The following is a 13709-nucleotide window of genomic DNA, read 5'->3' as shown; positions in this document are numbered from 1 at the left end:
TACTGTGGATAATTTGAGGTTGGAAAATTGACGAGGTTATATTGTCTATATTGCGATAGACACAAATGGACAGCGATAATACAATGATAGAAACGACTCGAATTACCCTCTCTCAGTTGCATGCCTCCTCACGCCAGTCAAGTTGCTGCTCCTGAAATACGGTGTTCAATAATGTCCAGAACATTTTAGCAGAATGTGTCACGTGTTATGCCACTGTGAAGTTGACCTCTGACCTTTCTGATATGGAATATACAGTCCACTCCTCATACCACTCCATCAGTTTATCCTGTTGTAATTATCATATGAATTGTTAAGAGATGGCCAAACGTTTGTTTAGTAATGTCACTGAGCTGGAGCGCTGACCACCAAATGCTAATCAGTTTATCTCCGAGTTCCCTCGATGTGCACTCACGCAAATGGATGACCTCACAGTGACCTTGACCTCTGACCGCTGGCGTGGAGGCATAAAATGGCAGCTGACGTCATTTTATCAAAATTAGCATTTCCCGTTCACTGCCTCACTCATAATACTTTCTTTTTCATGTATGCGTGTGTGCTCGTGTGTGTACCTATAGTGTCAGGAAGGTGCTGCAGCATGTTGGAGGACAGCAGCAGGTCCTCTAAGGACTCGCAGCCTGAAATATCCGTGTCCAACGTCTCGATGCGATTCTTAGCTAAGTCCAAGTACCGCAACTGACGTAGTTTTCCTAAAGACTGCAGCGGGGGGGGCGAGGAGAGAGGGAGAGAGGGAGAGAGGGGGGGAACAAATGAATAACAAGAAGCAAAAAAAGGCACCGTCATTTAAATATCTCCGGTGCGGCTTTTCTCACTTACCCCTGGTATAGACTGCAGAGAGTTGTTATCCATCCATAGCTCTTTCAGGTTGTGGATCTGCTCCAACACCTCCGGCTAAAAAATGCAAACAGAGGAATCCAAATCAGCATGTACTCGCTGCATATTAATAAACAAATATGAAGTTATACGGCCATTTGTATGAAAACAACTGAATTATTCACTAACGACGGACACAGTCTCGGCATTAATTAGTGTTGTGAACTTGTACAGATCCAAGAAAAATAACTTGAGTGCATCTTCAGACCAAAGTCTCTGGCATAAACAAAGGAAATAGAAGCACTGCTGGCAGAGCGGATGAGACTGGCATCTCTCCCTCCATGCTTCCTCTCTCTTGGCAGGAAGACGACATACAGCCAACCTACACATGTCATATCCGACTTCCTGTCTGACCTCCCGTTAGCCTCCATCCAGCCCTCTCTTCCTCCATCATTCCTCCGCCGTGTCCCACTTCGGGGTCCAACTGAAGGATAGTGGGCTGAACTCACTCCTGCCTAAAAGAGACAGCCTACAGAGGATTCGCCATATGCCGCGCTAGGTTTTGAAAATGTGAACTTTGAAGGTGGCAGCCCCCAAAAATAGGACACAGCATCTGTGTTTCTGTCCCCGTCTCTCCCTTCACCTTTTTCTGTACCTCTCTTGAGAAGAAAATATGGTTCAACTGCAACTGTTAAATGCCCGAGTGAGAGCTCCGTGAGATTGCAAAGGATAATCTGACTGTTGAACATGAAACCAGTCAATCTGCGCAAAATTTCAAAATTAGCTTGCAAAACATTGTGGTCTTACCACATCAGAGAATTCATTGCTACCCAGATCCAACCTCTCCAACTGTGTCAGTCTGTGGATGGACCTGAGAAGAGAGAACACACTGATTACTACACATCATTAGCATTTAATGATCACATTACATGAATTTCACATTGTTTAACTCATCAGTTTATTTGTATTTATTGCGTTTTAGCACTGCCTATAAATAGATTGTTTAGTTGTGTTTTCAGGGACACATACGGGTCAAATTGCTCCATAGTTTGGATAAAGATGACAATGAAGTACCACGGCCAAGACTCAACAGCATCAGGTGCAACGCCTCTGTACAGAAAGATTCTTTACAAAGTGTTCATATAGATTATTTGTTTTGCTCCAGCAGCAACTCCAGCAGTGTTACAGGTGAATGTGTGTTTACAGGTTTTGGGGAGTACTGCTGCATATGTGCACCCGTTCAAGTTGCTGGTTCTGAGCTACGGCATGGAACACTGGCCAGACCGTTTTTTTTTGCAGATCATTATGACATCACAGGAAAGTTGACCTTTGACCTTTTGGATATAAATTGTGGTGACGCCATAATTTTATCCTGGTAGACATTTGTGTGAAATTGTGTCAAAATCATCCCGTGAACTGTTGAGTAACAGCCACTGTAATATCCGAGTGGGCTTGAACTTTCACTACTGACCACCACAATCTAATCGGCTCATCTTTGAGTGCAGGTGAAGAAGAAATTTCATCAAGGCGTTCTTGAGAAGTACACACATCCTCTGGCCACAGCCATCGCCAGCGTGGAGGCATGAGGAGTCACATAAAGTCTTTCGTAGCTCACGAGGAAGCTGCGTGTGATCAGATAGATTGCCTCCAGAGATGCTAAATTGCCTTGTGGGTAATGTAGGCATCAGCAGTCCACTGGTCTGACACTTCACTACAGTAACACTGTTTGACTCATCATGGACAGTTCCATACAGCAGAACCAGAAGTATCACTTTTTGAGTCGTGTTATGAAGCACTTAGACAACCAGCACCTTCTGTACACCACAATGATAGCTGAGGAAATTGCAGCACTCGTTTTACTGGCATCAGTATTATCCCTTTTCACAATCTCTGTCGCGTACAGTTAGTGGCTTCATACATGGCCATGTTGGCGATGGGAACATAGGGTCACACTCTGCTACATTACCTCAAACTGGAAACATTTAAATCTGTTAAGGCCGACACACTGCTGTTAGAACAGGCCTCATCAGTATTCAAGAACACCTGCCTCGGATAAAAATAGTCTTATCTGGACACCTGGGAGAGCAAGCGTACACTCAGTAATATTATAAAGCATCTGCGTTGCATCACGGCTGCACCCAGTGATGCGTGAAGAATCAAATTTTGTTCCTCCATCTTTCCTCTCCCTTCCTCACGCACACATACGGCGGTTCGTCTTACTTTGGCATGGTTTTCAGGTGGTTCTCTCTCAGCTCCAGGATCCGTAGTTTGGAGAGTCTGCAAAACAGAAGGTGGGAAAACTCAAAACGGACTGTTGCGATCGTTAAAACGATCAGACGACAGAGCCGGTGTCAAAATCATTCCCAAATATTGTTAGTGACACATAATAATTGACCAGTTAACTTCACCGCCACAGAAAAAGACTCTGTTTAGTGGGTTTCTGTCATTAGCAAGCCTTCACATATTTCACAGCATCTCCATTTGAAATTTCATTCAACTAAACGGTATCGGCTGCCCTCATTTACAGTAAATGAATGAATCAAACCAGCAGAGCAACGTTTCCCAAGACAAAAATACAACATCACGACATCCATTTACCTGGCTAAAATGCTATAAAGTATATCAATGGCTGAATGAGTGGAGGAAAGAGTGACGTAATTGAAAAAAGAATATCATTTTTTGTTAGATGAAAACATAAAAACATATAGAAGACGCCAGATGAAATAAAAGTTAGCCTCAGGCTTATCTGCACACTCTGCTTCTTTAAATAATTTAACGTGTTGAAATATGTGCAGTTCATATAGTATGAGGGAAAAATTAAGTATCTAGTACTAAATCTAGTACTGAAGTGGAGTCTGCAGTGCCTACAGTGCATCGAATGTGCATTATGATCAACAGTTCATTTGTTTTATCCAAATGGTTTAAATACCAAATTTGCATTTTTGCATTTTACAATAGCTTGCCTTCATCCTGGTGTTTTTTGCAGGTGAGGCAAGTTCAAACAATAGTTTCAAAAATAAAGACTCCAGAGCTCAACAAAAAAACATCCTCATGGATTCAACAATAAGAAACAAAAAGATTGAAATTCAGTTTGTTAAAAGTACAGTTTTCTAAAAATCTGTCCAAAGCAAACCCTTTTCCCACACGTCAATAAAGGATCTCTGAAAAGGAAAACAAAACCAGCATCTCAGATCCTGTTGGAGTTACCGCGGATAAAGTGCTGCTGCTGAAAGCTCATTTAGATCCATTTTTGATTTTGAACGGAAATCCTGACACTCCTAGCGGTGCCTGAAATAGTTTGTTAAAAAAAAAAAAAGGAAAAAAAAAACCCCAAAAACATCCAAAACTTGCGCAACACTAACAATTACATGCATCAGATTACCTGCCAAAGTTAGCTGGCAGATATTCCAGGAAGGCATCGTTTAAGAAGAGCTGTGTCAGATTCAGGAGCTGCGTGAAACCATCTGGGAGTCTGGGAGAGGCAGGAAGAAGGAAACAGAGTAAGACAGTAAGAACATATGCAAAAGAAGAACGAGAACAAGAAAGTGTGTGTCCTTGAGGGACCTCAATGGATTAAAACACTGACAATGTTCCCATAACAACCCTGTAGAAAACCAAAGAACTGCTGGTAGCCTGCAGATGATTAATCTCCCTCGCGCGCGCACACACACACACACACACACACACACACACACACACACACACACACACACACACACACACACACACACAAACACGACACAGTAAAAGAAGCATTGTCTGCAGTACACTGTGTGGCTGAGTCCAGCTATCTTTCATGGACATCACACTGCTGACAAAAACACCCCAGTAATTACTAGAAAAACACCCGATGCTCCGATAGATTCATATCAGGATGGTTTAACAACACCGGCACACTACTGGAGCAAATTCTGCTGTCTAGGCTTAGCTGATCCAAGAGGATATACAGCTGTATGGTAGTACAGGGTCTGTGGATGCAGCCAAGTAGTTATGAATGCATGGATTACAATACAAAAAGAACATTTTTAGCCTCTTTACAGAGAAAAACCAGTGCAAAAAGCTAAACAAATGCTAACACAGTTTGACAGATGTTATTTTTTTGGGATGATGGAGCCATTGTTTTCACTCAGGTTATCATCCACAAGCTGTGTGGTGTTTTTCAGTTTTCTGTTAGTGCCACCGTGTCAGACTTGAAGAACAAACCTCATGGCTGTGGATCAGAATTCATGTTTGCTGCCGTCAAACTAGCGGACGAGCAGGTTTCAAATCAAAGTGCAACTTCATCGGCAAGATACGGGTGAGATGTGTCACCGCAGGGTGTGTGTTAGTGTCTTACTTGGTGATGGGGTTGACACTGGCCTCCACCACAGACAGGCCTTTACAGCATTTTATATTGTCTGGAAACTCCTGGATACCTGTAAGAGAGCGACACAGAGATGGGAGAGGACATGTGGTGGTATACGTTACATGTTCTTTTGAGTTTTTCTGCAGGAAAACTTTCACAGATTGTAACTCTAACAGTATTTCACGAGCTGGAGAGTTTGAAAACTATCATACTTTGCTTAGTTTTCTTTTTTTTCTTTTTGTTTCCTTGTTTGTTCCAGTCATCTGTGTCACAGAGAGAATCTTTACCGTTTTTACTGATGTCCAGCTCTTTGAGGTTAACCAAGCTGGCGATGGTGGTGGGCAGGTTGGACAGGTCGTTATCGGGCATGCTCAGCTTCTTCAAGGCCTGGCAGTTGAAGAGTTGCTATGGGAACACAAGGGGAGGGGGCAGGAACAATGGAATATTATAGTCTGTCGGCAAAAATCAAACAGACCTTTAGTGGCAAGGTACAAAAGGACAGAGAGCATGAAGTCAGCTGGAGGCATGCACCACTTAATGTTGTGGAAAAGCAGAGCCATTTGAGCAGCGTTTTTTATATGAATAATGCAGAATTAAACTCCGACATACAGTTACCCTCGGGGACAAAACACATACTGTGGTGGAAGCAAAAACATTCAGAGAGAAGTGCCCTGAGAAGAAAAGTACTGCAAATGCCAAAACACAACAGTGTCAGCATATGCACGAAAGGAAAGTGCTTTGAATACAGAAAGGATTCACTGTAGATACCAAAACACACAGACACCCAGCAGGGTGAGGGTTGGAGCACTTTTTAAATCTCAACTCAACACCAGACAACGATGATCTTCTCCACGACAGGTGAAGACTAAAGTCTTTGGCACATTTCCTCTTGAGCTAGTGATTTGTTTCAATGAGACATGAAACATGCGTAACAATTCTGGGGACTCTTCAAGGTAACGTCTGTAGATGTGGAGCATCATCTGGGGAAGGGACTGAATTTGGTTCACTTTCTGGTGCCTTCTGAGCAGGTGACCTCATTTAGATCCACATCATTACAGGCGGTCTGGCATCCTAACAGGATGAATCCTGAGAACTTACTGCTTGCCAGGAGAACTGAATCCAAGCGGAGCTGATAGGTGTTGTGGTTCATTTTCTTGATAAAACACTCTGTGTCGATGGCAGAACAAAAGTCTCAAAAAAGAGGCAAATCCTTCAGTTGGGAACACTTCTTGATGTTATGTTTATAACACATGCATATAACTGCGGTCACGCATGATTCTTTAATTACTACGGGAACTCCTCGGTCTCGCAACCCCAGCTGTCCAGCAGTGCTCTGCCATGCGCATCTCCCCCTCATAAGATGATCTGATGCAGGACCTCCATGAGCAGCGTCTCTCTGAGACATACAGCCAACCTGAGCTCTGTCTGCATTGGACCTCTCTGAACTGGATGTCCCTGACTGTCTGTATCCTCTGTTTCCTCACTGTAATCAATGCATAAAATCACACATCTATGATTAATAATCAGACGAATGTTTACTACTGATGACAAAACAGAAGTTGGATTAACTCAACAGTGTGCACTGTGCAGCAACTGTCAGTAAACAGTGTGCAGGGTGGTTAAATTCAGTCCACAAACGACCCGCAGACAATGACAGTTAACAGTGTGCAGTACCACCAGCAGTCACAGAACACAGCTAATGATAGCAACAAAAGCAGACAGGTCCTTAGCAATAAAGCAGATACCACTGTACTTAAATGCTGTTCTACGGAGCTTAAAAGCAGCCTGCATTTTGTCCAACTTTCTGCCCTCCTTATAAAATCCAAATCTCTTCCAGACTTTTGATTTTAGATTTGACGGTGCGCTGTACATTTTGTGGGCCATGTTGCTTTGTTTTTTACCTGCCAGGCAACGCTCTGCTAAATGTTACTGTGACCCATCTCACTAAAGTGTCACGCTGACCACTGACCACTGAGTGTTGACGACGCATGGCAACTTCACTCAACCAACTCATGACTTCACCGTCAACTGGTTCACAGTACACTCAGATTGATCCAGAGGTCTGTGTGTCGGTGTAGTCATACCTTCAGCTTTCAGATTCATCGCAGTGTATTGTTACACCTCTACAAATCATGGATATGTTGAAACTTCCTGTCTCATGTTGCAACAATCAATGCTGTGACAACTCTGTGCTTATCATCTGGTGAGCATACCTTGTAAGGGTTAGGAAAAGATCATGTTTATCTTAAAATATCTGTTTTGGTCACCACAAACGCAGCAGGAAGTTGTTTAAAAAATACTGCACTGTCACACTTAGAAATGTTGAAACACAGTCTCAAACTGTGGTCGCTGACTTATCAGCCCTCTTACTTAGTACAGCATCATAATGAGTGCAGAGATGCCCTGCCCTTTAAATCGTGTTCTTCAGATATATGTTTAATTGGTAGAGATCACAACTAATGTCAGATTGTCATGATTGCTGTTTAATGATAATACAATTTTCAATCCTATCACAACTGCAATATCTGTCAAAAATAATCACAACATCATTTTTATCATGTTGTGCGACTAGAAAAATCAAATGTGCCTGAGCACTTCCAGAGCTTGCAATGATTGCCGCATCACCCATGCTACCTGTTGCACTGCAGCCAGTGTGAAATGTCCCACAGACCTCACACGAAACACCATTTTATGATGTGTAACTCTCGTAATTCAACCATATATTTGCTCCTGCACATTAACTCCGTCACTCCACTTTCGAGTCTCCAAGTCACCAGCATTACACAATGAACGCGATCCATACAGAGGTTACAGGAGCACAGGGGCCACGGCGCCAGCTGGAGCTAAGCATGGAAATGGCGTATCTGCGCCTGTGGGTCAGAACAGGCCACTGTACTCAAAGACACAATCACTTACTCACACACACTTATGGAGCTGTCCAACTCACTTACATAAAGGCCAATCATTCTGGCAGCCTCGATAGCTCTTATACAATCTTGGCACACACACGATTACACGCTGTCGAGGCAGAGCAGGTTTTCCTTTTTTTGTTGTTGTTGTCTGTCAGTTGAATGCGAGCTTGACCTGCCACTGACACAGTCTTCATTCATGCAGGTTATATTAAGAAATCCCATTCAACGTTTGAGTCGTTTAAACCAGGACAGAGTATCAATAAAATGAGATGTCCCTCGTTTAAATAGCACCTGTCATCCTCCTTGAAACATCGGAAGGGCATTTGGCCTCATCGCTGCCCACACGGTGGTTTTCTGAAGGTCTCTGAATTGTGTCTCTCACCGCATGACACCTGTCACTTGCTGATGTCTAGTGGAGATGTAAACATGCTGGAAAAACAGTCTTGCTGGTCATGGCTACATGTCATCCCATCCTTCTTCAGACCTTGGACTTCTTGGTTACAGCAAGGAAAAACTTCAGCTATCTCAACAATTATGGAAGTGATTATTCTTAAACTCACAACCCACAAACAAAGCATCCTTCTAAATTGTGTATGCACATGCTGACATTAGTTCAATGCACTAGTATGCCAGCAGCTGACAAAGTACAATGCTAAAACGTGCGAGTGCCGAGTCTGAAATTGCTTAAACTGGCAACTGCATAGACGAAAATCACTTTTCATGTAGGTGGCAACATGGCCTCAGTGCCATCCTCTCTGGCCGTGCACCTGGCCTGTGCTCCTGTCTTGCACTGCACATTTTGTTCTTCTAATAGTTGAAATATTTTAAAATGTTGCTCCACTTCAGCCATTAATTACATTTATCAGAGTACACTTGCAGTCCTGCTCCACTGCTGCATCACACTGTTCGCACCCAAGATGTTTCTGAAACGTCCCTGGCAACAAGTCTTTGTATGATCCAGGCCTGCTAATAGAGAAACTGTCTCACCATTTTTCCTGCACCACTTCACATTTGCTTCTACACGCTGAGTACAGCTTAACTGTAAATTATTTTAAATGAGGATACTTACAAATATGCAACAATGCAAAGGATTTAATCAAAAAATAAACACTTCTTTACTGTGTTAGATGTGCATCATTGCTCTCTAGAAAGCTCCCTATGAGAAGGCGCAACACATACTGAGTTGACTGGCTGGCCTTGGTCCAGGACCAGCTAGTCAAGAAGTTGATATGGGTGTATAAGACTTTGGTCTTGGGGATTAAAGTCAGCACTGACAAGACTTTGAGCAGGAAGCGGTTCAACCTGTGGTTCAGAGGTACCTTGGGTAGTTCCTCAATCTGGTTGGCATCTAGGTAGAGCTCCTCCAGAGTTCTCTCGAAGCTGAAGATCTCCTTGGGGACCTGCTGCAGGCTGCAGTGGGAGTAGTCCAACACTGAGATCACTTCCTCTTCGCCACGGAAACAACGGCACGGCACCAGCCGGCCAATCAGCTTCCGCTTCGTGGTCATTTCCAGACACTGCACTGCAGAAACAAGAAGAGGACAGGAGGGAGAATGTTAGATTCATTTCAGAGTCTGACGCTTGTCAACAGGCTCGTTGCTTCTGATTGTTGGTTTGACAACTCCAAGATTTATGCTCAGGATAATGCACTGAAATATAACAAAGGGGCTGAAATACAAAACTAGCATCCATTATGTTTCCAGAGAAGCTGGCATTAACATTCATGTGTGGGATTTTCTCTCTTTCTGATAACAGCCATGAGCTGCATTCAGTAATGGTGGCAGATTTCACTGCTTTTGATGAGTAATGCAATAAGTAAATGCACAAAGAAGCACGTTCTCAAAAAAAAAAAAAAAAAAGAACACACCCACGACGTCTAAAGGGTGTAAAAATGAAACGAAATCTTTATGCGACTCTGCAGTCGTCAGTGTTACATCGACACTTAGATCAGCCCTAACTGCTCATCACTGGAGGCACATCATCTATGAGCTGGCAAACAGCCCTGTGATGGACCAACCGGAGACCTGTCCAAGGTGTACGCTGGCCTCCTGCCCATTCTGAGCTGGAATACACTCCACATACCTCCACATCCCTACAGAGGATAAACAGGAATAAACAATGAATGGACAAAGTGACTGAACAACTCTTAAATCAAACCAAGTCAGCTGTTGCTATATTGACACTGGAGATCCTACACCTCCTTCCTGTTTGCTGATTGTCTGTTCAGTGCATCTATTGCATGTTACACCACAGCCGAAGAATATATGTATTTCTGACAGCTGGTTGATGGCATTTCAAATCAAGTAAGAAATCGGTGCAGATAGTCATGTAAGTTTTTCACATATCAGTGTTTGACCACAAAATCAAAAATTCATTAATATAATAAAGCTGTCTGCCTTGTTGATTTTGAAAATGGTTTCATACACCCAGAATTCTGTGAGAAAATAGCCTGTCCTCACAAGAAAAATGACAGCACTGGTCAAATGCTTAAGAGGGTTAAAACAATCAATCTGTACATTGGCAGTAACCTGTAGTGAGTGCAGTAATGATGACAGGACAGAGCAGCAAGATTACTGGGAAAATGATTATAGGTGATATTTCCAACCAAGTATTGGTTACATTACTATCTGGCTGCATTTTCAAAGCTTCAGAAGCATTAGTTAGCTGAGTGGGCAAAGCAATAATTAAAGTGCTCGTGGGATCTACTCGAAAAAGTCCCTAAACTTGATCCACCATACCAGTCACGCCTAAAAAAAAAAGAGATGAGTGTCTGGTCACCATTGAAAATGTCGGTTTCATAAGCACAAGGTATTGTGGAGGCTAGGAATAAAGGAATAAGGTATATAAAGAGGGAGAACGTCTGCAGAAAGTCTGGAGACTGCTGTTCATATCCCATGTGAAACCAAGTTTACCTCCACGACCATAAGTCACATACCTTAACTTTCTTCTTATTCAACCCAAACCAAGATCTTTTCCAAAACCTACGCACGTTGTGTTGTTGCCTCAACTTCACCAAACTACAGAAGGTAGACGACATTAACAAATTCAACTAACTTAAGTCATGTCTGTAACATAACGTTAACTGCATACAAAGATAGATAACTTAAGTTGTGTCATAAATGACAAACATCTGTCTGAGATTCGAGGGTGTGTACTGCTCAGTCATTTCTACGATTATGGTTAAAGTTAACATGAGGCTTTGGTGGGAAGTTTTCAGCAAAGAATGGGAGGGGGGACAAAAAGAGGGAATTCCTAGACTGCAGAAGTCTTAGTAGTTTCAGATAAAACGGGAATCTACCCTTTAAGTGGCGCCGATGTAGGACTGATGCAGGTAAACCCAGATGGTAAAACAGCCTCCCCTCACCAACCATCAGTAACATGGCTCACAGCAGGCAGAGATTCAACTCTCCTTCACACACACACACACACACACACACACACACACACACACACACACACACACACACACACACAGAGTCACTCTCTTCAAACAACAAGCCACAGCCATATAATTAGCCCCGAATCCTTTGTAATTCTGCGACAACATCACTCCATTACACGACTCCATTTAAAAAGCCAGCGGCTGAGCGGCACGAGAAGGCTAACCATGGGTATTAAGATCCTTGAGTGAGGATTTATCATTCAGCTTTATCATTTCAAACCCAAACGCTTACGGCACTCAATCTACTGACAAATAAAAAAAACGTTTTAATGCCAGCCCTTTCAGACGGAACAAAGAGTGAATTTTCAGTTATCTGACTGCCGCCCTCATTTCCTGTCTGATCTGGATGATCTTCAACCAGCTGAGACGAGGTGGAGTAGAGGCGGAGTCGGAGAGCGACAGGAGGCAATGACGAGGAGCAAGCGGCTGCAGCGGCGCGAGGAGATGGGGGGGACCAAACGGGAAGACGAGGAGGAGAAAAGGAGGCGGGGAGGATGACAATGAGGAGGTGAAGAGAGCAGACAGAGGGAGAGCAGGAGGCTCAGAGATAAGAGATGCAGCTTTATCTGGCCATAAACACACACATGTCCGGCTCCACGGTGTAACAGATGAATCCAGCCGATAGACAGAGCGATCTTGAGCACTGAGAGGACACTGCGTTATCTGCCCCTGTTTGTTGCATGGCCAGTGAAATCTGATAACAAAGGCCGCAGATCCTCCCGGACTCTTTATCTAAAAGGGTCGGACCATTAAAATCAATACATTCTTATCCACAGCCATGCTCAAAGTGAGTGTAATGAGGCGAGCTGGGATTTGCCAGTTGTCTACAGTGTGTGTAGAGCCAGCAGGCAGCGCTTTTCATGGCACACCTTAGACTGCTGGTTCTTGTTTAACCTGTCACGTTCAGAGCTAAAGGGTTACCCCGGGTTTGTTTTAGCGCTGGGGAAACGGCTGGGATTTATAACAGTGAGCATCGCCCGGCTCCTCAATTCTTGAGGCATGTCCAGCGTTTTCCTTTTTTTCCCCCCTACAGTTCATGCAGCAGCACAACAGCAAGCTCAGGGGGCACAATAAAGATGCTCCATGATCCTGTTGTTTCCATATAGCGATGTTTTTAATGTAAAGTTGAATTAATTAATTTATATAAAGTTTTCAAATCTTATAAATTCCTCAATAAAATATAATCAAGCATTTTTTTAAGTGCTTTGTAAGAACACAAAAGAGTTCCGGGTGTTGAATTTAAGAAAAGTCAAAACAGGCTTGATGAAGTTGTGCTTGCAATGAAAGACAGAGCGTTTTCACTTCTGCAGACAATTTTCAATAGTTCTGGAGTGAAAGATTTTGCTATTTTTTTTTTTTTATCAAAGACAATATATCAATATATCAAAAATATTATTTGGTATGTCTTGTCTTTATAGTAGCACATATTTAACCTGTATAGTCACAAAAAGAACTAATGGACTGCTTTGAAGAATCAGGAAACAACCTCCAGTTTCCGCCAGTGGAGTGTGGGAATAACCATTTTTGGAAATAATAATAATAAGTAGTTTCGGTTGTTTTGGTTTGGACGTTGTGTGAGGTAGCTCCGTCACTGCAGCCGCAGAAGAAACAACGGGGATCTTCTCATTGGCTGGATACGTTGGGCCGTCCGAGTGCTGGCTTGGCTGAAAACCACAAGAAACGTGTGAAGTCGGTTTAATACTTGCTGCATCCTCTAATCAAGAGCTTGACATCCCAGCCAAGAGCCAGATGGTCCAGTACAATGTTCCAAACCTGCAACACTGACCACAGCTGATACGCCCTTTTGTTTGAATAGTTCCTCTGCTGCTCCACTACAGACCGCTTTTATTTTCCTCCTCAGAGCAATTATCGGTTCTTTTTTATCTCATCTTGTGGAGGCACAGCTTGATCTTTGTTCTTTTTCTGTTGGTAATCTCATTCATAAAGTCCATTCATTTCTGTGCGCACACATAATGATTAGTCACACACACACACACACGCTAAATTATTTGTTTTCACCGGCCGACATGTGGTGAACTTAGAATAAATAAGGACTGCCTTTAGAGTCCAAAATGACCTGGAATAAAACTGGCTGAAAATGACTGTGGTTATTGATTGGGCAAAATCGATCAAGTAAATATCAGCGCACAGTCTGCTAAACAATCTGTCTTTATTAGCC

The 13709-nt window shown here is 43.0% G+C and overlaps 1 protein-coding gene across 18 annotated transcripts in view; it reads right to left on the bottom strand.

Annotated features, from left to right (window-relative positions):
* lrrc7 (leucine rich repeat containing 7) overlaps positions 1–13709 on the bottom strand; it is a 127388-nt gene that overhangs the window by 35454 nt on the left and 78225 nt on the right. For all 18 annotated transcript variants that reach the window (XM_037114755.1, XM_037114756.1, XM_037114751.1 and 15 more), the window contains 8 exons: positions 9408–9610; positions 5464–5581; positions 5168–5246; positions 4214–4303; positions 3052–3108; positions 1639–1702; positions 835–909; positions 570–714 (listed from right to left, as the gene is read on the bottom strand). In XM_037114755.1, coding sequence (XP_036970650.1) covers positions 570–714; positions 835–909; positions 1639–1702; positions 3052–3108; positions 4214–4303; positions 5168–5246; positions 5464–5581; positions 9408–9596 — 817 coding nt within the window. In that variant the 5' untranslated portion in view covers positions 9597–9610. The remainder of the gene's footprint in view (positions 1–569; positions 715–834; positions 910–1638; positions 1703–3051; positions 3109–4213; positions 4304–5167; positions 5247–5463; positions 5582–9407; positions 9611–13709) is intronic.

Source organism: Acanthopagrus latus, chromosome 11 (assembly GCF_904848185.1).
Source record: "Acanthopagrus latus isolate v.2019 chromosome 11, fAcaLat1.1, whole genome shotgun sequence".
NCBI classification, from domain to species: Eukaryota; Metazoa; Chordata; class Actinopteri; order Spariformes; family Sparidae; genus Acanthopagrus; species Acanthopagrus latus.
The sequence above is the reverse complement of the archived record's forward strand: the minus strand, read 5'-3'. Positions and strand labels throughout refer to the sequence as shown.